General features: G+C 40.3%; 1 protein-coding gene across 1 annotated transcript in view; it reads right to left on the bottom strand.

Moving 5' to 3' along the window:
• slc30a7 (solute carrier family 30 member 7) overlaps positions 1-26,803 on the bottom strand; it is a 53,640-nt gene that overhangs the window by 24,450 nt on the left and 2,387 nt on the right. Inside the window, exons 3-6 of the mRNA XM_033027925.1 lie at positions 12,048-12,161; positions 9,663-9,750; positions 5,695-5,821; positions 2,970-3,122 (exon numbers count right to left, since the gene is read on the bottom strand). Coding sequence (XP_032883816.1) covers positions 2,970-3,122; positions 5,695-5,821; positions 9,663-9,750; positions 12,048-12,161 — 482 coding nt within the window. The remainder of the gene's footprint in view (positions 1-2,969; positions 3,123-5,694; positions 5,822-9,662; positions 9,751-12,047; positions 12,162-26,803) is intronic.

Raw genomic sequence — 26,803 nt, forward strand, 5'->3', positions numbered from 1 at the left:
ACACATGCGGCGGAGGGGGGCTCTGAGCAAGGTGGCCAAAAATGACGGCCATAGGTGACGGCGTTCTCTCGGAAATCGCAGCACAGATGGCCAAAACCGGTCAAGAACAGACTTTTAGTAATATAGATAGATTAGATAGTTTTGAAAGGTTCTAAATGTCTGGAACATTCAGAAATATTCAATGCTCCCAGATATGCACCCTATCCTAGTCATCTTTCCCCGTAGTATTGTGGTGCTTCACATCACTTGAAGTCTGGATGTGGCACTCATAAATCAGTCAGGAGCGGTGGGGGGGGGGGGGGGGTGAAGAAGGTAACATTTATCAGTGATGCCTTCTTGCTTCCTGAACTGAATGGCTAGCTCGACAATTTCAAAGAGCAGTTATGAATTAGCCATCAAATAAACTGCTGGAGAACTTAGGGAATCAAGTAGCATCTGCTGAGACAAAAGGGATATGTCAACTTTTCAGGTCAAGACGTTGCATCAGGACTAAAGGGGGGGGGGGGGGTGGATGGAAGTTGGGTAGTGGGAAAGTAGCAAGATAGACAGTATATAGTAAAAACGGCCATCTTTCTTCTTTGATTTGTTTTGGTTTAGATTATGATTTTATTCTGCTCCAGCAGTGAGACACAAGACAGGAGAAGGAGATGGGGTCACATTCAAAAATATATTACAAACAGCACCTTAATTTGCTGAACTGAAGCTTTTAATTCTTAACACTTGCTTCCCAAACCTATGGAATATAAATAATATCCAGGTGGTAATTATGAATTTATAATGCCTTAACCAGAGTGCAGGGAGAGCTCAGATACCATATTCTTCCCATCATAGGAAAGAAACAGAGGTTTCAACAAAGGGTAGAATACAGATTCATTAAGATGCTGGCGTGTGTGGAGGAAAACGTACTAAGAAAAATGTTGCTCTATTACTATACAAAAATATGTTATAAGATAATTAAGTGCCATTGAGCTCTAGGGATGCATGTTTGATCCCGACCTTGGGTGCTACGTGGAATTGATATGTTCTTCCTGTGACTGTGGGTTTCCCCCAGGTATTCGGGGTTCCTCCTACATTCCCAAGATATAATGAAATGTTAACGTGCTATTGTAAATTATCGCAAGTGTAGATGGATGTCAGAAGAGTCATGGAATAGTTCATGGGTAGATAAAAAAAAGAAATTCAGGGAAATAACTGGTGGAATGGGGCTGACGGTGTGCTCTGAAAACTGGCACGATGTTGATGTTGATGGTTCTTTGTCCTAAGAACAATATGAAAATATAATAGAATTGCTTACTGTGGAAGGATGGGAGTGGGCACAGAGAAAGCATTAAGACCTGTACAAAGCATAAAAAACAAATTTAAAGAATGGAGCAGATAATTCTTCAGGGTGAATGGACGTCACTTCCAGGCTTCTTAGCCATGATAGCAATGATGTCCACATTCAATATTATATTGGATACGCAGAAAAACAAACAAGAGCTGAAGAAGCAGAGGAACAGGATGATTCAATTATTTCTTCACGAAGAGTTGTATTAGATCTGTTCTTTGATAGGATTTCTGTATTACCTGTGAATATTTTACTCAGAAAGTAGGCAAAAACATTGGGTTTTCTATATTTAAGCCAAGGTAACTTTAGATTCATGGAGTCAACCCTTAAATTGAGAAACTTATCTCTCCTCTTACCAGTCGCCAATAATCCCTTGTTTAAACCGTCTACTTTAGGCAAGGCGTTTACACAATGGGATAGCTTAGGAATTAAAAAGCTGGGAGATCTTTATGAGATGGGGACCCTCCTCTCGTTTCAAGAATTACAGTCGAAATATCATTTGAAAGATAGTCAATACTTCAGATATCTTCAAATACGAGACTATGTGAAAATACACACCCTAGATTGTCACTCTATGGCTCCAGATATACTAGATGAATGCATGAATAGAAAGTCAGATTCAAATAAGTTAATATCGTACCTTTATAATACCCTTTTAAATTTACATATTCCTTCGTCTGAAATAATTAGGCGAGCTTGCACTGCTAAGACGAATTGGGTCTAACAATTTCAAAGAATAGTTGGGAGGAAAACCTTCTATATATACACTACTGTTCTCTTAATGCTAGGCACTCGCTAATATAATTGAAAATACTGCAAATACTTTATTACTCAAAGTCTAAATTGAATAAGATCTTCCCAAATGTCTCTCCTATTTGTGATAAATGTCTCCTCCAAGAAGCAACCATAACCCATTCCTTTGCTTCCTGTACAAAATTACAAAACTTCTGGAGGGGAATTTTTGATATCTTTTCTAAAATACTTAAAATAAAATTGGACCCCGACATAAAATTGATCACACTAGGTATGTCAGAGGCCTGTTCTGAGCTAACATTATTTCAAAGATGTTTCTTTAACTATGGCCTGATAACAGTGAAAAAACTAATACTTAAATTTTGGAAATGGACAACAGTTCCCTACAGTGAAGATGTGGATCACAAACATGTCCGAGATACTACATTTGGAAAAAATTAGGCTTCTTGGCGGAAAAACCAGATCAATTTCTCAAGACATGGACACTCTTCACCGAATTCTTACGAGAATAGCATGACGCAACACAAATTTAAATTTAAATCCAATGGCAGGCTGGGTGAGGTGGGTGGGGGGGGACGAGGGGCAGGTATATCTCCACCTTTCTTTTTCTTTTTCTTATCTCTATATTTTTTGGCCACACTACTTTGGTAGTTTAGGGGTCTTTCCTTTGTTCTTTTTCAAGCTATCTTTTCACTTCTCACTTTTTCCCTCTCTTGTTCTCTTTTTCTTTTCTTTTTTTCATTTTCAGGTTATAAGGTTATAAATGAAGCTGTACAATAATTGTATAATCTTAGATGCCGAATGTTTTATCTTTGTACAATTGCTTCTAATAAAAATAAATAAATAAATAAATAAAGATTCATGGAGTCTTGGGATAAGTGTAACTCACCTTGGCAATGTTCGTCAGCATGGGAATGACCGTGTCCATGGGAATGGTCTGATTGATGTACATCATTGCGCACGTGCCCGTGTCCACCATGACTATGTCCATGATTCAGCCCAGGAATTCCCCCATTGAAGAGCGAATGACTATGGCCATGACCTAATACAACAAAAGTGATGGTCATAAACAAAATAACGTGCATCTTTGAATTAGATAAACAAGCTTGCATACAAATGTACAAAGTCATAATTAACTGGCTAAGAACATTAAAATGTGAAGAGCATGCCATACAGCCGTTAGAACCTGAAGTGTTAATTAATAAACCATGCCTGTCTAAAACCACCCAGTCTCAAATAGTCCAAAAATCTATCGTAACATTGAATATTTTTGATAATTGAGTATCTGAAAGGGAATTACCAAGACTCATTATTAATCAATGTGAAGAAGTGTCTCACCCTCTGCTTACTCACCAACCCCTCATAAGCGACTTTGGTATTCCGAAAAACGCAAGGAATCATGGGATTTGTCATAGGCAGCCGTGACGTGGCGGAGAAGCAGGGCTAAATCTAGCTCAACTCTGCCTGTTAACTTACCAGCCTACCTGGACATGGGAACGACGGCCCAGGCCCACAGCCAGCGTGGAGAAGCAGCGCTAAATCCAGCTCAACTCTGCCTGTTAACTTACCAGCCTACCTGGACATGGGAACGACGGCCCAGGCCCACAGCCAGCGCGGAGAAGCAGCGCTAAACCCAGCTCAGCTCTGCCCGTCTCGCCGGGTTAACCTACAGCCCTGCGTGGACTGACGGGAGACCAGCCCGGAGCCGTGGAGTTAGCGCTGCTTCTCCGCACTGGCTGTGGGCCTGGGCCATTGTTCCCTTAAGTCCAGCTAGAGCTAGTAGGTTAACAGGCAGAGTTGAGCTGGATTTAGCGCTGCTTCTCCATGCTGGCTATAAGCCTGGGCCGTCGATCCCGTAAATCCAGGCAGGGCTGGTAGGTTAACAGGCAGAGTTGAGCTGGATTTAGCGCTGCTTCTCCGCGTTGGCTGTGGGCGATGCTCCCGTCTGACTCCCGACGTCTCTGGCCGCCCCCGGACGGGGTGGGTGGGGGGCACTCGGGAGGGGACGGGGATGGTCCAGTGGCAGTTCGGCAACGATTGCGGCGCCGGAGTCCTGAGATCGATCCTGGCTGTGGATGAGGCGCAGGTCTGAGTCCTTGCCGTGACACGGTTGCCGAGAGTGTTATTCGCTTGTGACTTATGACCTCGGCATGCGCAGTTGGAATACTTATTGCAAAAGCGTGGACCCTAGTCAAGGAACAGCAGCCTCACAGAATGAGATAATCTCTCCTTCTTCTGTGCTCCGGGGAACATTGACCCATCCCATTCAAATAGTTCCTCAAAGAACCGTCCCCTCCACCAAAAGTCAATCCAGTGAACTGGCATTGCAGTTTCTACCGATAAATTTAACCTTTAAGTACAGATACTAAAACTACTCAGTGCTCCAGGTATGGTTTCACCAAACCCTTTATAACAATAACAAGATCTTCTCCCTTTTGTACTGCATCCCCTTACCATGAAAGCCAACATATCTTGTGCCGAATTTTTTGATAAATCTGCACATTAAACTTTGTGTGTGGGGTACATGGATTTAGATGTCTAATTAAAAGTAATAGCTTCCTACCATATAATACCCTTTTCTGTTCCAATAGAAAAAACACACAATGTTCCCTGCAATTTATCCTTCAGGTAACATTTTAATATTAAACTGGAAATAAATAATTTTTAGAAGGAATTGCTTTATTCTGATCTAAGTTACTTTGGGACACTTGCTAGCTGTAACTTTGAATGACTTATTTCAGAATTTAAACACTCAAATCCGTGAAGCATCAAATTACTGTTTAGTTATGGGTATTAAATAAAGTGAAGCTCAAGGGTCGAAGAGGAATTCAACTTGGAGTCATACAGCATGGAAACAGACTCTTTGGCCCAATCCATCCAAGCCGACTACCTGAGCTAGTGGGGTCAAGGAAAGAGCGTTCATGTCGCGGCCCTGTTTCAACCAATCTTTCCACCACCACGCACAAGACGCACAAGATGCGCAAGACAGACACCATTGTGCAGATGCCGAGAAGTGTGTTCAGCTCTGGCTGAACAACTTCTAATCTTGTGTGTGGACTCGATAAGAAGAAGAAGACCTGAGCTAGTCAGTCCTATTTTTCTACATTTAGCCCATACACCATTCCTTTCCATGTACCTGTCTAAAAGCCTCCTTCACCATTTTCTCTTGCAGCTCAGTCCCCATACGAGCCACATGTTAAATATTATATAGAAACTGAAATGAGAGGTGATGTCAACATTAGTGGTCTCAATTCATTTGCAAATGAAGCAAAGAATGTTGGTGACCATGCAAGCATTGTCAGTAATTTGCTAATTCTGTTCATTTTATGAAATATATATAAAATCAAATATCAATGTCAATGAGGTCATACATAACTGGTTAGAAGCACCAATTTTTTTTCCTTTGTATTACCTATTGTAATACATTGTATAGTATGATTTGACTGGATAGCACACAAAACAATTTACTGTATCTTAGTAGCCATGACAATAACAGTAACAGTAAAAGCAGTTTAGGGTGGAAAGTAGTTTCACTTTATAAAGATTTCCAATGATATTAGTCTTATTTTCTCTAACAGCTTGAATAGTTATAATATTTAGAGTTGTTCTCTTACCACCATCATGTGAGTGTCCATGGCCACCGTGTTTAAATACAAAAATGCCAACCAAATTCACCAGAAACCCAAGCACAGAAACAGACAGCAACCGGTCATGATGCACATCAGGGGGTTCTAAAGCTCTCTGAAAAATAATTGGAAATGAAAAAATAACTAAAGCTTGAAGCACCTTACAGGCAGAAGAATGATAAATGGGAAATGTCACATCTCAAAGTTCCTAGCTCCTTATTTCCAACACACTGCTGCATGGGACTTAACTCAGTGTCATTAAACAGTAGCCAAATGTATAGAGAGTTTTTATTCATTCATTCGTTGTTCTCCCCAAAAATGAACAATCATTTGACATACAAAGGATTAGTTGTCTTTTCCAGCAGTTATTAAGCATTTTCATTTCCTGCAATTTAAAAATAAACCAATTTTCTTAGTAAAATAATTCCTTAGCCATAATTATCACCTCTTTATATTACATGGACGGAAACTTACTGATGGAATCATTTTATTTTACACTATGTTATTACCAATTCCACAAATGGAAACCCCCAGATTAAATGTAAACAGAATACCAGCATTCAAAAACACAAGATTTCAAGCTACTTTCCTTCAGTTAGTATTGCACATGCCTTCATGCCCATTTTGAAAGTGATATTTATTAGAAACAAAGTTGATATTTACAACATGACTAAAAAGGTACAAATACAGGATAAACTAATGAATGACTCACCGTGCATCATGCACTGAAGAATAGGAACAAACGATCAAGATCTACATTGTTAAATATAACAACTAACATTCCAACATTCATGGCAAAACAACATGCTGAAATAGCAAAAAGGGAATAAGTAGAAAATGAACTAAATCTCTGGCTGCCAGCAAGTTGAGCGAAAACATGTCACCACTGGTATGAATGGTCACGGGGAGCAACTATAAGTGTAAACTGCAAATACAAGGCTGGCTTCCAAGGATACAACTATCCTCAAAGGTTGATAATTCTGGTCATAGTGAATTTTAAAAATTGGATTAAAAAAAATAAAGCAGTAATGTTTTCTTCAGGTGTTTTTGAAGCGACGAAGGAAGTCTTCAACATTACAAAAAAAAAACAAATAAAAGGATGTGGACAAGATGCAAACTAAAAATAAAACACTGATTCACAAGTTAAAAATTAGTTTGCAGGTGTAAGCATGGTAGCAGCCTGTTCCAGCATTCTTTAATCATACCTTTGCATCCTAACTCCATCTATCCATCTTGATTCAACCATCGTTGCCTAACAAGAAAATCTTACTTTGAAATGTTCAGTTGATTTAGCATGAAGAGATTTTGGTAGAAGAGCTCCAGATTTTCACAATTCTTTGTAATAAACAAATATACAGTCCCTTGAACAGCTGAACTGCTGAATCTCCTCTGTTTATCAACTCCATTAATCATTATAAACACTGCTATTAGAGCATGATTTAATACTAAACCTTCAAGGAAATACAAGGCTGGTTCTCAATTTAACCGTTAAACCTAAGAAGCATTCTCTCGCCAACAAATACCAAACCCAGCCTAATGTGCATTCTTCAAACTCAATGCAAAACTTCAAATAGTGCCCAATCCTTTATATCCCGATTACTTTGAGATAAAAAGTCAACAATTCATTAGCCTTTCTAATTATTTATTATTCATGCTCACCTTCCTTTAATGATTTTAGTACCCCCATCTTTAAATCCCATTGCTCATTAATAGTTCCTCATCACCAGCCTCTCGCAAGTCAATGGTAGGTGTCCTCATATTTTCCTGTAGTGGACTCTCAGCGGAACTCAGTATGCAGAACAGTTCTCAGTTTGCAAAACGTTTCTATGCAGTATTGTGCATGATGGAAAGTTGTGCATCCAGGTATATTTTTATGAATGGAGGAGGCATGACTTAGCAGTGGTAGAGAAAAGCATTGATCCAAGTGCCTCTCCCCTTGTTACCACACCCTGAACTTTATATTCCTCCAATCATAAATATTTGTGAAAAGACAAGAAAAGTCAAATTTAATTTAAAAAGGTCCTACTACTCTTTTTTGACCCTACTGCAACATCTCCAATTAAACTGTCCTCCCCCATTAAAATTATATTACTTGGAGAATGGCAATTTTCACTACAGCTGCTACAAGATTCCCAGGATCGATTTCATGTACACTAGCTCTTACCCATTAGAGGTTAGCAGAAGGAAGATAAAAGCTTGTCTACAAAGGATATTACACACATTTAATAATTTGTCACATGTGAATACCCGATTTAAAAAAAAAGGATGTATTTCTTTAATTATTTTAAATATATAGTTAGAAACAAAGTTATACTAGACATCTTTATTTAAGGAGAAAACAGTGCCACAATGTGATAAATTCTCTCATAATTCCATATTTTCTGTAAGTGCCAATAAATAGTTCCAGCGATGACCCAGTTAGGGTCACTAACCCAAGCATAATGTACCCATACTGCAGCTGTAACTCGCCTGAGAAGTTTAATTGCCCGTAACGTTTTTTAATCACTAAGGAATAAGCCTGAAAACTGTAACGTCCAGGTTCAGGAACAGATTCTTCCATACAGCCATCAGGCTATCAAACACAACAATGAATAAGCTCTGGGTTCTGAACTGCAAAAGACTATATTATTATTGCACTATATCTATTATTCATTGAACTTTTTCTTTTTTTTTTCTTCCCCCGTTATGTTCTATGTTTACATATTCACATATTCTGTTGTGCTGCAGCAGGTAAGAATTTCATTGTCCCATCCGGGGCATATGACAATAAAACGTTCTTGACAAGTTCCTGCTGTGTTTGTGGCAGTGAAAAGATAACATCCAAAAATGGAAAAACTCAAATGTAACCATTGATGAGTGTTTAGCTGGCTACAAATCAACTAAGGTGATAGGAGTAGAATTACCTCAATTATCTCCAGAATTTATGAGCGAGAAGATGAAGCTGAAGTTTGTTGCCGATTACTATTCATGTCAATATACTGGTCGTATGATTGGGTTTGACTATGACAACCCAATCAATCAAGTAGCTCACCCACAGAGACAAAAATTACACAGTAATTATCACTGATAATATAAAATAGCCAGGATATGATAAGAAGCAAAGCGAAAAAGGGAGATCACTTTGGGAAATAATGGCAAACGGTTCAAGGCAAAAAAAATTGGCCAATGGCAACTATTGAATTAGGCTGTTATACAGGCCTTTGATATTCTATTGATATGCGCAATCCATGATATTGAGCACAGTATAATTGACCCATTCTCTGTGAACCTGCCATCAAAGGAGGGTCTTGAAAATAACATTGTGCTGAGGGGTTGGAGGTGCAGAGAATATTGGCTGGTAGGAGGGGAAGGTGCAAGCACAAACAATGATGAATTGTAAGGCATCTACTTATTAGAGGATGGTGGATAACTCAGACTCTCTACAAAGTGGCAGAGATAAGGTGCAGCCCTTCAAATGATGCAGAGGCTGGTTTCAACTCTCCTGTGAAGACCTGCCTCAGTATTCCAGCAGTTCTTATGCTTAACAGAATGTTATGCCATTGCACATACCCAGCAGTCTACATAATCTAGTGAGCAACGTTGATAACTTCAGCTTGCAGTTTTCTGCACTGACCTGAAAATCAAACTTGTCCAAAAATGTGGGTATACCCTAAAAAATCAAATGAACATTTATAGCAACCTTTGCCCCCCCCCCCCCCCCAAAAAAAGGAACCCTGCCTTTAAGAGGTAATACTGAAATTTCACTTTTATTTCTTGTATCTAGGAAAACTAAAACAAATAAAATAATAGTTGCAAATAAAAAATGTAGTCTGCAACTTAAACCAATCAGATTTTCAGAAACTTTCTCCAATTACAGAGCAACTTTAACTATCAATGATTTCATCCAAGGCCCACAAGGAACCAACCAGGAGCAAAATACTGCAGCTAACATAGAACCACATTTTTCATGAACCAACCTCTATTCCTTCTGAAAAAATGAAGAAGGCTGTGAAGATCAGAAACAATCCATTCACAAATCCAGCGAGAACCTCTGCTCGGACATATCTGCCAAAGGAAACAAAACATACAGAGAAATAACTCCTTGCATCTCTCGACCAGGAGCATGAGCTATCACATTTTGTCCTGCAAAAATGGGTATGCATGATTGCTCCAAATAACAGCACAGTTGCGACAAACTAGTGCTTGCCTGGGAATTCCTCACTGGTAACTCCCACTTTTTATATTTAACTTTCATTGTCATGTTCAATGTAGTTGTGTTTTTGTAGTTGACTTTGAGTTACGTTTTAATTTCTTTATAAGTAATTTCTTCCTCAAGTTTTAACCATTTCATATCCTAAATCTGAATACATCTCAATAACAGTGAATATAAATAATGACACCGCAATATAACCCAAGCAAAGTTAAGATGCAATAAAATGCAAAGAATTTATGGGTCTCCCCCAATGTCTCATAAACTATCAGATTTCAGCTGAATGGATTCTCACAAAGGAGCTATTATCAATATATTTAAGGCAGCTTCAATTCTGGACAAGCATCTAAGAACTCTAGAATATTCCAGCGGCAGTCATTTGTCCCATTGAGCTGCCTGAAACATTGTTAGGCATAGGCGAGTTCACTTCAACTTAAGTTTCCTGCAATATCCCTAGATTCACTTCATGTACAAAAATCATTAACATTGGTGTTGAATGTACTCAACAATTCAGTGTCCAAAGCCCTAAAAAAGAGAGAATTCCAATATTTTAAGTGAAATAATGTTTCCATTGTTCAGTATTAAATGACCTTCCCTTTTGCTGAGAAACGAAGGAAAATTTGTTCAGGAGAAACATCCACCAAGCATCTACTATTAGGTCTGTTAAGAATTGTACGTGTTTGAATGAGATTAGCCACCATCCCTCAAAACTTAAAAGAGTATAGGTTTAATCTATTGGTTCTCTACCCAATGCCTTCTCTCCAGAGATGCTGTCTGACCCACAAAATTATTCCAGTATGTTCGGTTCTCTACCCGGGATGATTTATTTATTCCCAGAAGTCAGTCTTGCGCACAAATGTCTTGGGCAAGATATAATAGACAACAGCCATACGATTCTACTTGAATGTGGAAGCTCCTTGATATTCAAGGCAAATTTTAATCAAGATAAGCCGACACCATGGTCTCCTACTTGCTTGTTATATCCACGCACTAACTTTCTGAAATTCATGTATAAAGCCACCATGACCTTTTTAGATTTCTATATTGTTTCTCCTGCTATCTGAGTAGCATCACATTTTTCCACATCATATTCCATCTGTGTTATACTTGCCCACTAACTTGATGCATCAAAATCCCTTTCTGTCCTTCTTATACTGTCCACACATTTACCGACCCAGCTACTTATCATGAACTTAAGCTGCTTCGCACCAAATCCCTACATCTTGTACATGAATATGGATTGTAAGCATGCATAAAGCCACCATGGCCTTTCTAGATTTCTGCATTGTTTCTCCTGCTATCTGGGTAACATCACCTCAAAAGTTGATATTTGAGGTGAACACTAATTTTAGTGTTGCCAACTAATTGCCAACTTGAGAAGAACCCGTTTGCTCTGTTTTGTGTCCATTAATCAAGGGGCGGCACAGTGGTAGAATTGCTGCCTTACAGCGGCAGAGACCCGGGTTCGACACGGACTACGGGTGCTGTCTGTATAGAATTTATAAGTTCTCCCTGTGACCTTGTGTGTTTTCTCCAGTTTCCTCCCACACTCCAAAGATGTAGAGGTTTGTAGGTTAATTGGCTTTGGTAAAAAAAAATTGTTAATTGCCTGTATTGTATAAGACAGTGCTAATGTACAGGGTGATCGCTGATCGGCGCAGACTCAGTGTGTCGAAAGGCCTGTTCCTGTGCTATCTCTCTAATGCCTAAACCAGTTCCCCATCTCATGAGCACAATAACATTAGAGTTCGACTTTAAGTCCTTTTGAAAATTAAGATCAGTTACATACATCATTTAAACGCTTTGGAGTGGAGGAAACTTTCAAGATTAAAACTGCCAGACCACTGTTGGCTTAGCGACAAAAGAGCTCCATCGGTTTAATATGAAATAGAGGGTGGGAAAGTTGGGATATAGAGACCAATATGATATCAATTCATCCTAGTTATACTAATCAGAAATAAACACAAAGTATATCCATAGGCTTTCCGACGATGAGAGAATCAACTCAAACTCTTGTTTAGATTGGTTATGCTGCGAATGCAATAAATACCTAACAGCCATCTCAAATGGATATAAAAAAACAATATTACTGCTGAATAATAGTTATATACTTCTACATAATGTAAACGCCACTAAGTACTCCATTTCTTACCCGTAGGAAAAGTTGTCATTTGGTCTCCACCTGGAAATCACGGATGCCGCCAGTCCAGCCAGAAGAGCCGTGCAGTCAAAGAACATATGAAAAGAGTCGGAAATGAGACCTAAACTAAAGCACAACACACAAGTTACATTTGCAACAGAGCTGCCAAAATTGTTACATAAAATTAAATATTTTCTGTTTCGTGCAATGTGTAGGAAGAGACAGTAGATAGACACAAAAAGCTGGAGCAACTCAGCATGTCAGACAGCTTCTCTGTAGAAAAGGAATAGGTGACGTTTTGGGACTGAAGGAGGGTCTTGACCCGAAACGTCACCTATTCCTTTTCTCCAGAGGTTTTTTCTCACGTTCCTCCAGCTTTTTGTGTCTATCCGGAGTCCGAATGGCAGGAGTGAAGGTGCTGAATTACTTATTGTTTTTCCAAAACAATTATGTTACTGGTAGGTTACTATCACATACAGCACTGGAGACAGAATTAGACCCTTTGGGTCCATGCTGGCTCCCAAGAGAAAATCCCATCAGTTTCATACCACCTCTCTTGATTTCCCTATAATTCTGCAATTTATTCTCTCTCACATACCGATCAACGTCCTATAACTAATTTGCCATTTACTTACACAAAGGGATCATTTTCAGCAGTGAATTAAATGTATCAGCTGTGGAAAATTGGAGCACACAGCAGAAACCTGCAGTCATAAAGAGAACTGTCAAACTACTCTGCAAATACCATCAAAGTCAGGAATGAATCCAGGAGCCTGGAGTCGTGAGGCAGCAGCTCCAACCACCACGCAACAAGCAACTTTGAAATACAGCAAAGAGATTCACTGAGCTTACAGATAATGAAGAAACCTAGGCTGAAAACATGTTGCCACTGCAAAGCTGGTAAAGACTGGTTGGTGAATAAAGTTTTTTATATTTTGGTGAAATAGAACAATGGCTTAAAGGTCCAGAAAACTATACTATACCATATTAAATTTGTATCTCAGATCTCCCTGGACAGAGAGAGAGGATCTGGGGGAATTCCTAAGTCTCACCCCAGTGGAAAGCACAGATTTGGGAAGGGGTGATTCTTAGAGAGCCAGATGCCAGTGATTTATGAGGTCGAGAGAAATGTCCCACAAATTAGTTCTGTTCAATAGAAATTGTATGTATAATTTATGTTTTTAATTGTTAGCCTGTCTATGTGCCTGTGATGTTGCTGCAAGCCAGATTTTCGCTGCACCTGTACCTCACCATATTTATGTATATGATAATATACTCAACTCGAGAATTTAAAGCATATGTGATGGACCTAGTGCCACACTATCTCACAACAGCTAATAGAGGAAATTGGAAAGTGAGGATGTAACTCTAGTTGTCACAATTCATTTGGGAACAAAAAATTCGGAGAAGGTTATGATGAAGGAGTACAAGTAGTTCCGCCATTGTGCAATAGTTGCGTTGCTAAAAAACTTTATAGAAGGTCCAGTTCTGTCAATTGTGTCAATAGGGTAAAGCTAGGGAGTTTCAGATCATAATCATAGAGTTTTTACCCCTGCAAGATTTACAAACATAAAGATCTTTTCAATAGCTGTAAGTGTATTTTTGGTATAGCAAGCTAAAAATAGTAAAGGTTATATATTACATTGTTTAATAGAGTATCATTGCACAAGTAATAGAAGCGGGTTGCTTGTCCATTTCAATAGCCACCCATGGTGAAACTGACCGATTGTGTTCTTGAGAGACAATGCGTGGAGATTACATGGGAAAAAAAAATTCCCTTGGACCAGCCGTGAGTGACTGAGCTGCCAGCCAACCAGGCTTGAGTGACTGAGCTGCCAGCCCAAGAATCCATTCGGCCCACAATGTCCATATTAGCCTTCTGGGAACCAGTCCCTTCGGCCCACAACACCCATACTAGCGCTCCAGAAAGCCCCCCCCCCACCCCCCAATATTGGAATTAGTGGAGAGGTGGGGGGGGGGGGCTTTCAGCAACAGGGAGAGGTTGGATAGACTTGGATTGTTTTCTCTGGAACATTGGAGGTTGAAGGGAGACTTAATAAAAGTATATAAATACTATACTTAATACCGGGACAAACTTGAGTCCCAGTATAATCATTCGGATACACGCAGACTGTAGCAAGGCCTGTATACTATAACTGGCTGCCATCTCCCTGACTGCACTCATCCCTGGAACACCTGGAGAAGGACACCTGTCAGACTCTTATTCATAGACTACAGCTCTGTTTTCAATACCATTATGCCATTCAAGTTCATTTCCAAACTCGGGGAACTTGGAGTCCGCACTCCCCTCTGCAAGTGGTTCCTCGACATCCCAACCAACAGACCACGATCAGTAAGGATAGGTGACAAATCATCCTCTACAATAATCCTCAACACTGGTGCTCCACAAGGATGCGTTCTCAGCCCCTTTCTGTACTCCTTAGACTCACGACTGTGCACCCAAATACCAATCCAACTCAATTTACAAATTTGCAGGTGACACCAGCGCAGTTGTCTGTATATCAAATAATGACGAGATGCAGTACAGGAAGGAGATTGAGAACCATGTAACCTGGTGCCAAGACAACAAACCTCTCCCTCAATGTCAGCAAGACTAAGTAGATTGTAATTTACTTCAGGAAGTGAAGCTGTTCATTGAATACACACAGTATACATTGATGGCATGAAAGTAGAGATGGTTGAAAGCCTAAAGTTCTTAGAAATAGATATTACCAGCAATCTGTTCTGGACCAGCCACATCGAAGCAATGGCCACGAAAGCACACTAAAGTCTCTACTTCCTTAGAAGGCTTAGGAGGTTCGGCATGTCCCCAACAACCCTCACCAACCTCTGCAGATGTGCCGTAGAAATCATTTTATGGAGATGCATCACAGCACGGTTTGGGAGCAGCTCCATCGAAGACTGCATAAAATCTCAAAGAGTTGTGGGCGTAGTCCAGACCAGCACGCAAACCTACCTTCCCACCACTGACTCCACGCTGCCTCGGCAAGGCCATCAGCATAATCAAGGACTGGTCTCACCCCACTTCTCCCCTCTCCCTTCAGGCAAGAGATATAGAAGTTTGAAAACCCATTCCTCCAGATTCAAGAACAGTTTCTTCCCAACTTTTATCAAGCAGCTGAACTGTCATCCCACCAGCTAGAGAGCAGTCCTGACCTTCCAACTACCTCATTGGAGACCTTTGAACTATCTTTAATCAGACTTTATCTTGCACTAAATGTTATGTTCTATATCTCTACACTGTAGACGGTCGGATTATAATCATGTATAGTCTTTTCACTGACTGGATAGCACGTAACAAAAAGCTTTTCACTGTACCTCCGTACGTGACAATAATAAACTAAACTAAATTTATGAGAGGCATAGATAGGGTAGACAGACAGAACGATTTTCCCCAGGGTAAAAATATCCAACACTAGAGGGCAAAGGTGAGAGAGGGCAGGTTTAATGGAGATGTGCTGGGGAAGCCTGGACAGTGGTGGGAGCCTGGAACACATTGCTAGGGGTGGTGGAGACAGATCCGATAGTGGCATTTAAGAAGCTTTTAGATAGGTGCAATTCAACTTGGCATCATGTTCAGCACAAACATTGTGGGCCGAAGGGCCATTTCCTGTGCTGTACTGTTCTATATTCTATGTTCTATTTAATTCTCAACTTGGAACTGTATTCTAGTTATATAAGCACAATGGAAACTACATTGCTGTTGCTTTCACAGGGCTCGAAATTAACGGTTGTCCGGGTGTCAATGGCGGCCCAAAGTCCCACTGGGCAACCTAAAAGCCGTGCCATTTTGCCCGGCTTGGCAAACACCCGGGACACCTAGCGTTTAACTCTGAGTGGGCCCCCCTCTCTATACTGAACTTTTATCTCCTGTTCTATATTATGTGTGCATATTCTGTTGTACTGCAGCAAGCAAGAATTTCGTTTTCCTATCAGGGACACATGACAATAAAACTCTCTTGAGTCTTGACTTGGACTTAAGCAAAAAAGGGTTCTTGGGAAAAAAGAGCTACCTTAAATTTAGTTGTGTCTGGTTGGGTAACTATGGTAGGGTGAAGACTATTCCATGCTTTAATTGTGCGGGGGAACTCCATGGAGCAGGCAGCATCTCTGGATAGAAGAAATCGGGTGATGTTTCGGGTAGAGACCCTTCTTTAGATTTCCTCTGGTTTTAGTGTTTTTAGTTTAATTTAAAGATACAGCGTGGAAACAGGCCATTCGGCCCACCAAGTCCACGCCGTACAACCGATCACTCGTACACTAGTTCTATCCCACACATTAGCAACGCAAGTCAAGAGTGTTTTATTCTCTCACGTCCCAGTTAGAACAATGAAATCTTTACTTGCAGCAGCACAACAGAATATGTAAACATAGTACTCTGTAAACAATGTTATAAACGAGAAAACAAAAGTGTATATTTATATATGAACATATAACTATATAAATATATATATGAATATATAACTGTGTGTGTGTGTGTGCGTGCGTGCGTGTGTGTGTGTGTTATATACCCACCCACACACACAATTTCCTTCCTAGTATTAATAAAGTTCTATCGTATAGTATCGTGTGTGTAGGAATGAACGACAGATGCTGGTTTAAACTGAAGATAGACACAAAAAACTGGAGTTACTCAACAGGTCAGACAGAATCTCTGGACAAAAGGAAAATATTACGTTTTGAGTTGGGTCTGAAAAAGGTACCTGCACATCTTTGGAATGTGGAAGAAAACAAGAGCACCCGGAGAAAACCCATGCGATCAAAGGGAAATGGAGCAAACTCCATACAGACAGCACCCATATTCAGGATCAATTCCGGGTCTCTGGCACTTTTAGGGGTCTGTCCCACTTGGGCTTCATTTGCTCGTCACGCAGGTGGCGCGCTAGGATTTTGAGAATCCCAAAATCCTGGGGCTACCGCGCGTCACTGCCTACGCCACCAGGCACCATGCGCGCGTTACCACGTGCGCATTGTGACGTGTTAATGATGTCGCGTAAATGACGCGCAAATGACGCCCAAGTGGGACAGGCCCTTTATGGGGCTTTCTCACGGGGCGACTTGACGCAAGAGGTAACCAGAGTTGAACATCGTGGGAACCTCGTACGATAACCGTACGGCATTCGTGGACCACCGTGGACCACCGTGGCGCTAACGGCAGGTACTCGTGTAACTTGTTGACTCGGGAGAAAATTCAAGCAAGCTTGAATTTCTCCAAGAGTGACTTGTACACTTGTGGTTGAACATTGAAACATTATATGCACGTAGTGGCCAGTGCGATATCCGTAATAACCCTTGCGTTTACCGTGGGAACTCCTGCGAACGGTGAACCCGGAAGCTGGACAGAGGGTACAGAAGGTGAGTAAAAAAGGTGGTCTCAATATCGCCAATGGAACATGTGTCCATCGAGGACGTCCCACCTCATTGTCATTGTTGGATAATCTTTTTCACTGGAACACTTGCAGAGATGGCTCCCAGAAAAGCTCAAAGAAAGGGGGTAAAGCATGTCAGAAAGGTTTTTGCCATGCAGGAGAATGAGGAGGAGACGCAGCAAGAGAGACAGGTGGAGAGGCAACAAGAGACTTCCTCTTAATTCTCTTTTTAATTAATCTCACCCTTCTGCCTTCACGCAAGCGTCCTCGATTCACATAGAGGGCTGCTGCATACAGCGCGTCAATGAAAAACACCACCATCCTGTACTCGAAACTACTTAGTACAGGCATGTCTCCAAATGAGCCAATTCAACCAAGGGAGGATATTTATAGTGTGTGAAAAAAAAGTGACATCATTTATGCCACGTGATGATTTAACAACACTTCACAGTTCACAATGTTCATTCAAGATTTAACGGGAAAGCTCGGGAGACGGACAAGTCACTCGCACAAATAACAGAAATGCCGAGTACCCGTGGGAACTCTTTATCTACCCCCCGTTATATCGTGTGATATCGTGCTAGACCACGACCACTTCACTCTGGTTACATCTTGCGTCAAGTCGCCCCGTGAGAAAGCCCCATTAGGCAGCAACTTTATGGCCAAGGTACTGCCCCATAGTCTTGAACTGAATTATAACATACAGTAGCTGTAAAGGGGGACATAGCGTCATTTAGAGATTTAAGACTGAAAATGGATAGTTTCTTTTTTTTTAGTAACCAAAGTTATCAACGTATAATTTTATGTGTGTTGGACTTGCTGCCTCACACGCCAGAGATCTGTGTTCGATCTGTCCTCGGGTACTGTCTGTGTTGAATTTGCACAATCTTCCTGCAAGTGTGTCGGTTACCTCCCACATCCCAAAGACACATTGGCTTTGTAGGTTAACTTGTCTCTGTAAAATTGCCCCTAACGTGTAGGGAGTGGGTGAGGAAAGTGGGATAACAGAACTTGAATGGGTAGACAAAAATACTGGAGAAACTCAGCGGGTGAGGCAGCATCTATGGAGCGAAGGAAATAGGCGACATTTCGGGTCAAGACCCTTCTTCAGACTGATGTGAGGGTGGGGGGGGGGGGGCGGGAAGAAGAAAGGAAGAGGCGGAGACAGTGGGCTGAGGGAGAGCTGGGAAGGGGAGGAGAAAGCAGGGACTACCTGAAATTGGAGAAGTCAATGTTCATACCACTGAGGTGTAAACTGCCCAAGCGAAATATGAGGTGCTGCTCCTCCATTTTATGGTGGGCCTCACTCTGGCCATGGAGGAGGCCCAGGGCAGAAAGGTCGGATTCGGAATGAGAGGGGGAGTTGAAATGCTGAGCCGGAAGATCAGGTTGGTTATTGCGAACTGTGTGGAGGTGTTGTGCAAAGCGATCGCCAAGCCTTCGCTTGGTCTCACCGAGGTTGATCATACGCTGAATAATCCAACCACATTTTTGTTTGGAAGTGGAAATAAATAATAGAAATTGCATTCATTGCAACGTGTAAAAAGAGTTGAGATACTGTATATACTGTATTATAATTTTGCTGCATGTCATTGTGGTATATATCATGTCTTAATTGGTGAATATGTTTTGTTTGTGACTTTATTTGAAGCAGAGATAATATGTGAATGCTGCATTGAGCATAATTCCGACTGGTAACCTCACACTTCGTCCGAGCACATTATCGCACGCGTCATGCAAGCCGTCTTAAATGACCACCTAAACTGTCATTTAGCAACCTAAAAAGCTGCCTTAGTTGCCCGGCTGGAAACAGAGAAAAAAAACCTTTGTTGAGTATGGTCTAGACTCCGTCAGTGTCTCATTAAATTACTGGATTTGAATGGAGTCAAGGGGGGGGGAGGTAATTTGATCTAGTAGATATTTGATCCATAAGCAAAGCAGGCCGATTCCAGGCCTGTTCAACAATCTATAACCAAGTTATGCAAATCTCAATTAAAACAGCAATTGGGACAATCAAGTGGTTTAACAACCATGCAAATGGGTGGAAAAATCAATTGCCAATTCTGAGCTCTTATGGTTAATCATACGCGATTAACCACATTGATGGGACATCAGAAATTCTAGTATCAGTCTCAAAATCTGCAACTTAGCCTTCAAATATATAGTTTTACATATTTGTTTTTAATTCTGAAGCTAATAATGTTGTGGGGGGGGGGGAAGAGGCACAAAGAGTGTTTAGGGTTGCACAATATTAATGATAATGGGTTGATAAAAACTGAATTCAAGGAGTACTGAAAGTCAAAGCCAAAAATCAGTAGATTCAAGTTGAAGTGCCTTGTGCATAGCATGGGGCAGGCATTCTTGCTTCATTGATTTACTGTTGTCACGTATAGAGATGTAATGAAAAACATTTTGTACTATTCAGAAAATCAAACCTCATGTACAAAAAGGAAAATAACAATGTGCAAAATATAGCGTTACAGTTACAGAGAAGTGCAGATAAAGAAGTGTGAATGCTGCAATGAGGTAGGCTGCAAGATCGGGGATACATCCTTTGCATACGAGATGTCTATTGCAGTTTAATGAGGGTACAAAGCAGATTCATTAAAATTCTATTTCTATGAGAAAATGAGCAAAATGTGGAAAACTGATTTCTCCTGTAAATGGAACTGAGATTAATAATAATTATAATAATAATAATGGATGGGATTTATATAGCGCCTTTCTAATACTCAAGGCGCTTTAAATTAGGGACAATATAATTAAGACTCCCTGCTTGCATGAAATATTTGTCAAAAAGATTAAATAATATGTGACTGCTGCATTGAGCATAATTCCGACTGGTAACTACGCACTTCGTCCGAGCACATTATCGCACGCGTCTTGCAAGCCGTCTTAAATGACCACCTAAACTGTCATTTGGCAACCTAAAAAGCTGCCTAGGTTGCCCGGCTGGAAACAGAGAAAAAAAGTTAAGTGAGAGCCCTGTTTCACCTCTGTTGAGTATGGTCTGGACTCCGTCAGTGTCCCATCAAATTACTGGATTAAATATTTGATCTAGTAGATATTTCATCCATAAGCAAATATATATTTCATCCATAAGCAAATATATATTTCATCCATAAGCAAATCAGGCTGATTCCAGGCCTGTTCAACAATCTAAACCAAGTTATGCAAATCTCAATTAAAACAGCAAATGGGACAATCAAGTGGTTTAACAACCAGGATTAAAATGCCGTTTTCTACTGCCTGTCGGGCTGCTAGCTGCTGAAGAATAATCGATCCGACTTCCGTTCCAAAATTTTTTTTTGTTTAATCGTGAGACAATTTAATAATTAGATTAAAATAAAAAGCGATTCTAACGCCCTCAATGCCTACAACGTGACGTGTCGCAAGAACGGGACAAAACAAAAGGTGAGTCGTATATTTTACATATAATCGTGCTTCTTGGGATGGCTTTAATCAAATTTTACGAAGCGAAAATGTGATTTGGGCTCAATACGAACCGGCAGTGTTTTTCCTGCGGATATGGGGTTCAAATTCACCGCAAATGCAACGTTCCAATCAATTGCGTTCCAGAAAAACCCACTTGCAAGATGATTTAAATGCTCTTTTTTTTGGCCAATCATGTCATAAAAGCATCTAAATCGTCTATATTTTTTGTAATTGTCTACCAATTGTCAATATTTTTACACTAAATATCTGTTTTAGTCCCATGTATTGTGCAAAAAAATAATAATTTTGATTATATGGAGTGGATGTTTCTAGATTAATTCATGGGAATTAAACATTAAATTCCTTCCATCTGGCATATAAATTCATGACAGTGAGATTTAAAAATCATGTTATATTGTGAATTCTTGTGTGAATGGGATTAGTTTGTTATATGGGTACTTAGGCTATTTAAAAAAAATATCCTTTTCTTAAGGACATTCTTAATGGGAAAGTAGTGGGCAGAAAAGGATGTCATGCATGGTTTGAAGAGCAAAAACTTGTAGTTTACAATGCCAAAATTGAAAAGTTGAGGAAAAACAAGGTGTACAGAGTTGCTTATTGGTTACAATCTTAGGAGTACGATGATGCTACTGATTATGATATGCCAATGTACCAGCTAGCAACTGATCTTCTCCATAAAGACTTGGTCTATTGCTAGAAATTGTAATTTATTTACCTGTCTGTTACGGACTTACAGCATATAATACAATTATATTAAAGTTCTGATCTTGAGAATATCACATTTTTGAATTTTCAAGACAGTCTGGGTGTTTATTACAATTTATTACAACAGTCAATTTTGTAATTAACTACAATTAGGTAACTAACTAGTTATATGGTTTAATTTCAGGTCATCCAAGTAAGATGTTTTATATTTGTTTCAGAATGCTTCAATCTATAATAACTGAAAATTTCATTCAGTTCTCTTAATTTTTAAGAAAGTTATGGGCTTTTGACTGTCCTCGATCACAGCTTTTGTGTTAAGTCAATGGAAAAGCAATACGGAACAAGATGCTAATTTCCGAGTATGCAAATGGCCATAACTTTTTTAATACTGAAGATATGAAAGTGAATTAGGTGTCAAATTAAACTTCTTTTTATGCTTTATCTGATGGGATAAATTGCAGACTTGATTTTTAAAATCTCAAAATTGTGTAATATTGCTACCTTATCTTAAATTTCCTGGATTTGCAACTGTGACTACAGTTCAAATGTATTTCATTAATTAATACCAGGCATTTTAGGATGTTCAAAGACCATGAAAAAGCTTTCTTTGTAAAGAAAGATCTTTGTTAATATCAGGCATCAGTTACTCACACTTTCAGCTCAGAACAGTGTAGACTTTAACTCAACTCATTGCAAAACTGAACAAGCATGTCATACTCAAATATTAAACAAGCACCATAATCACTCCCAGTTATATAAATAGCTAACGGCATTACAGTATTTGAAAGAACAATGACATTCACCACAGGTGCCCTCTTACATTTTTCTTCAACTAACAACAAGGATCATTGCCTCATTCTGTCTCAACTGTTCAACGGTTCAATTGTTCAGAATAAAAGGACAGAATAATCTGATAAATCCCCAGGGCATCCCAGGCTCTAGAAATGTGGACATATTGGAGATCATTTTCCAATGTTCTATAGATTCTGGATCAGTTCCTGTGTATTGGATGGTAATTAATATTATTCTACTTTTCGAGAAAGGAGGAAGACAGGAATTATAGACCAGTCAGCCTGACATCCATGGTGGTGAGGATGCTGGAGTCAATTATCAAAGATGTAATAGTGGCACATTTGGACAGCAGTAACAGGATCGGTCCAAGTCAGCATGGATTTACGAAGGGGAAATCATGCCTGACAAATCTTCTGGAATTTTTTGAGGATGTAACAAGTAAAATGGACAAGGGAGAGCCAGTGGATGTAGTGTACCTGGAGATGAAATAACTTCATTTCAGAAAGCATTTGATAAGGTCCCACACAGATTAGTGGGATCCTACTTTAGACTATTTGCAGTGGTGGAGGGGGGGGGGGGGAGAAAGCAAGCCGAGAAAGAAATGGGGGTGGGGCAAGGCCTGGCAAGTGATAAGTGGATACCGGTGAGGTTTATTGGCAGATTAATTTATGATAAAAGGTCGAGAGATAAGAGGAGCCCAAACTCTTTGATCTATGTTTCTTCCTCTGGCTTCACAATTTACTCCTGTTCCTCCTATCTTGTAGCCTTTTGTCTTGTTTTCATCACTATCCTTTGTCTTCCCATCTGCAAGTAAAAACCCACCCACACATGTATCCACCTGCCACTTGCCAGGCGTTGTCCATCCCCTACCTCCTTTCTCACCTTTTCTTCCCCCTCTACTGCAGTTAGTCTGAAGAAGCACCCTGACCCAAAATGTCATCTATCCATGCTTCCAAAGATACAACCTGACCTGCTAAGTTACTCCAGTTCAGTTTATGATATAACCATATAACAATTACAGCACGGAAACAGGCCATCTCGGCCCTACAAGTCCGTGCCGAACAACTTTTTTCCCTTAGTCCCACCTGCCTGCACTCATACCACAACCCTCCATTCCCTTCTCATCCATATGCCTATCCAATTTATTTTTAAATGATACGAACGAACCTGCCGCCACCACTTCCACTGGAAGCTCATTCCACACCGCTACCACTCTCTGAGTAAAGAAGTTCCCCCTCATGTTACCCCTAAACTTCTGTCCCTTAATTCTGAAGTCATGTCCTCTTGTTTGAATCTTCCCTATTCTCAAAGGGAAAAGCTTGATCACATCAACTCTGTCTATCCCTCTCATCATTTTAAAGACCTCTATCAAGTCCCCCCTTAACCTTCTGCGCTCCAGAGAATAAAGACCTAACTTATTCAACCTATCTCTGTAACTTAGTTGTTGAAACCCAGGCAACATTCTAGTAAATCTCCTCTGTACTCTCTCTATTTTGTTGACATCCTTCCTATAATTGGGCGACCAAAATTGTACACCATACTCCAGATTTGGTCTCACCAATGCCTTGTACAATTTTAACATTACATCCCAGCTTCTATACTCAATGCTCTGATTTATAAAGGCTAGCATACCAAAAGCTTTCTTTACCACCCTATCTATATGAGATTCCACCTTCAAGGAACTATGCACGGTTATTCCCAGATCCCTCTGTTCAACTGTATTCTTCAATTCCCTACCATTTATCATGTACGTCCTATTTTGATTTGTCCTGCCAAGGTGTAACACCTCACATTTATCAGCATTAAACTCCATCTGCCATCTTTCAGCCCATTTTTCCAAATGGCCTAAATCACTCTGTAGACTTTGGAAATCCTCTTCATTATCCACAACACCCCCTATCTTGGTATCATCTGCATACTTACTAATCCAATTTACCACCCCTTCATCCAGATCATTGATGTACATGACAAACAACAAAGGACCCAACACAGATCCCTGAGGCACCCCACTAGTCACCTGCCTCCAACCCGACAAACAGCCATCCACCATTACCCTCTGGCTTCCCCCATTCAGCCACTGCTGAATCCATCTTGCTATTCCTGCATTTATACCCAACAGTTTAACCTTCTTAACCAACCTTCCATGAGGAACCTTGTCAAAGGTCTTACTAAAGTCCATATAGACAACATCCACTGCTTTACCCTCGTCAATTTCCCTAGTAACCTCTTCAAAAAATTCAAGAAGATTAGTCAAACATGACCTTCCAGGCACAAATCCATGTTGACTGTTCCTAATCAGACCCTGTTTATCCAGATGCTTATATATATTATCTCTAAGTATCTTTTCCATTAATTTGCCTACCACTGAAGTCAAACTAACAGGTCTATAATTGCTAGGTTTACTCTTAGAACCCTTTTTAAACAATGGAACAACATGCGCAGTACGCCAATCCTCGGGGACTATTCCCGTTTCTAATGACATTTGAAATATTTCTGTCATAGCCCCGGCTATTTCTACACTAACTTCCCTCAATGTCCTAGGGAATATCCTGTCAGGACCTGGAGACTTATCCACTTTTATATTTTTCAAAAGTGTCAGTACTTCTTTTACTTTGAAACTCATAGTATCCATAACTACTCTACTCGTTTCCCTTACCTCACATAATTCAATATCCTTCTCCTTGGTGAATACCGAAGAAAAGAAATTGTTCAATATCTCCCCCATCTCTTTTGGCTTTGCAGATAGCTGCCCACTCTGTTTCTCCAATGGACCAATTTTATCCCTCGTTATCCTTTTGCTATTAATATAGCTGTAGAAACCCTTTGGATTTACTTTCACCTTACTTGCCAAAGCAACCTCATATCTTCTTTTAGCTTTTCTAATTTCTTTCTTAAGATTCTTTTTACATTCCTTATACTCCACAAGCACCTCATTTACTTCATGCTGCCTATAATTATTGTAGATCTCCCTCTTTTTCCGAACAAGATGTCCAATTTCCCTTGAAAACCAGGGCTCTTTCCAATTTTTACTTTCAACCGAACAGGAACATAAAGATTCTGTACTCTTAAAATTTCCCCTTTAAATGTCCACCATTTCTCTTCTACATCTTTCCCATAAAACAAAATGTCCCAGTCCACTCCTTTTAAATCATCTCGCATCTCATCAAAGTTAGCCTTTCTCCAATCAAAAATCTCAACCCTAGGTCCAGTTTTGACCTTCTCCATAATTATATTGAAACTAATGGTATTGTGATCACTGGACCCGAAGTGCTCCCCAACGCATACCTCCGCCACCTGTCCTGTCTCATTTCCTAACAGGAGGTCCAGCACTGCCCATCCTCTAGTAGGTACCTCTATGTATTGCTGCAAAATACTATCCTGCACACATTTTACAAACTCCAAACCATCCAGCCCATTTACAGAATGTGTTTCCCAGTCTATGTGTGGAAAGTTGAAATCTCCCACAATCACTACCTTGTGCTTACTACTAATATCTGCTATCTCCTTACATATTTGCTCTTCCAATTCTCGTTCCCCATTTGGCGGTCTATAATACACCCCTATAAATATTGCTACACCTTTCCCACTTCTCAGTTCCACCCAAATAGCCTCCCTAGATGAGCCCTCCAATCTATCCTGCCAAAGCACTGCTGTAATATCTTCCCTGACTAGCAATGCAACACCTCCACCTCTTGCCCCTCCAATTCTATCACACCTGAAGCAACGAAATCCTGGAATATTTAGTTTCCAATCACAGCCCTCCTGCAACCATGTTTCACTGATCGCCATAACATCATACTTCCAGGTGTCTATCCAGACTCTAAGCTCATCCACCTTTCTTACAATGCTCCTAGCATTAAAATATGCACATTTAAGAAACCCCCCCGTCTCTTCTTCTCTGTTTATTTCCTTTTTTTTCTTTCTCCTCTTGTGTCCGAGTGCTTCCCTTTTCTGCTTCCTGCCTCCCATTCTGTCTACTAGCTTTCTCTATTTGAGTCCCTCGCCCCAACCATTCTAGTTTAAAGTCTCCCCAGTGACCTTTGCAAATTTCCCCGCCAGGATATTGGTCCCCCTCAGGTTCAAGTGCAACCCATCCTTTCTGTACAGGTCCCACCTTTCACAAAAGAAGTCCCAATGATCCAGAAACTTGAATCCCTGCCCTCTGCACCAGTCTTTCAGCCACGCATTTATCCTCCACCTCGCTCCATTCCTACTCTCACTGTCGCACTATCACATTAAACTGAAGCAAATTGGCACAATGCAGGGAAAATTAAAATGAATCAACCACTTGCTATTTCTGGCAAGCGATGTTAAAATGTGAAACAAGAACTGCATATGCTGGTTTACACAATAGGACACAAAGTGCTCGAGTAACTCATTGGGTCTGAAGAACATGGACAGGTGACGTTTCGGGTAGGGACACTA

The sequence above is a fragment of the Amblyraja radiata genome, chromosome 10 (assembly GCF_010909765.2).
Source record: "Amblyraja radiata isolate CabotCenter1 chromosome 10, sAmbRad1.1.pri, whole genome shotgun sequence".
NCBI classification, from domain to species: domain Eukaryota; kingdom Metazoa; phylum Chordata; class Chondrichthyes; order Rajiformes; family Rajidae; genus Amblyraja; species Amblyraja radiata.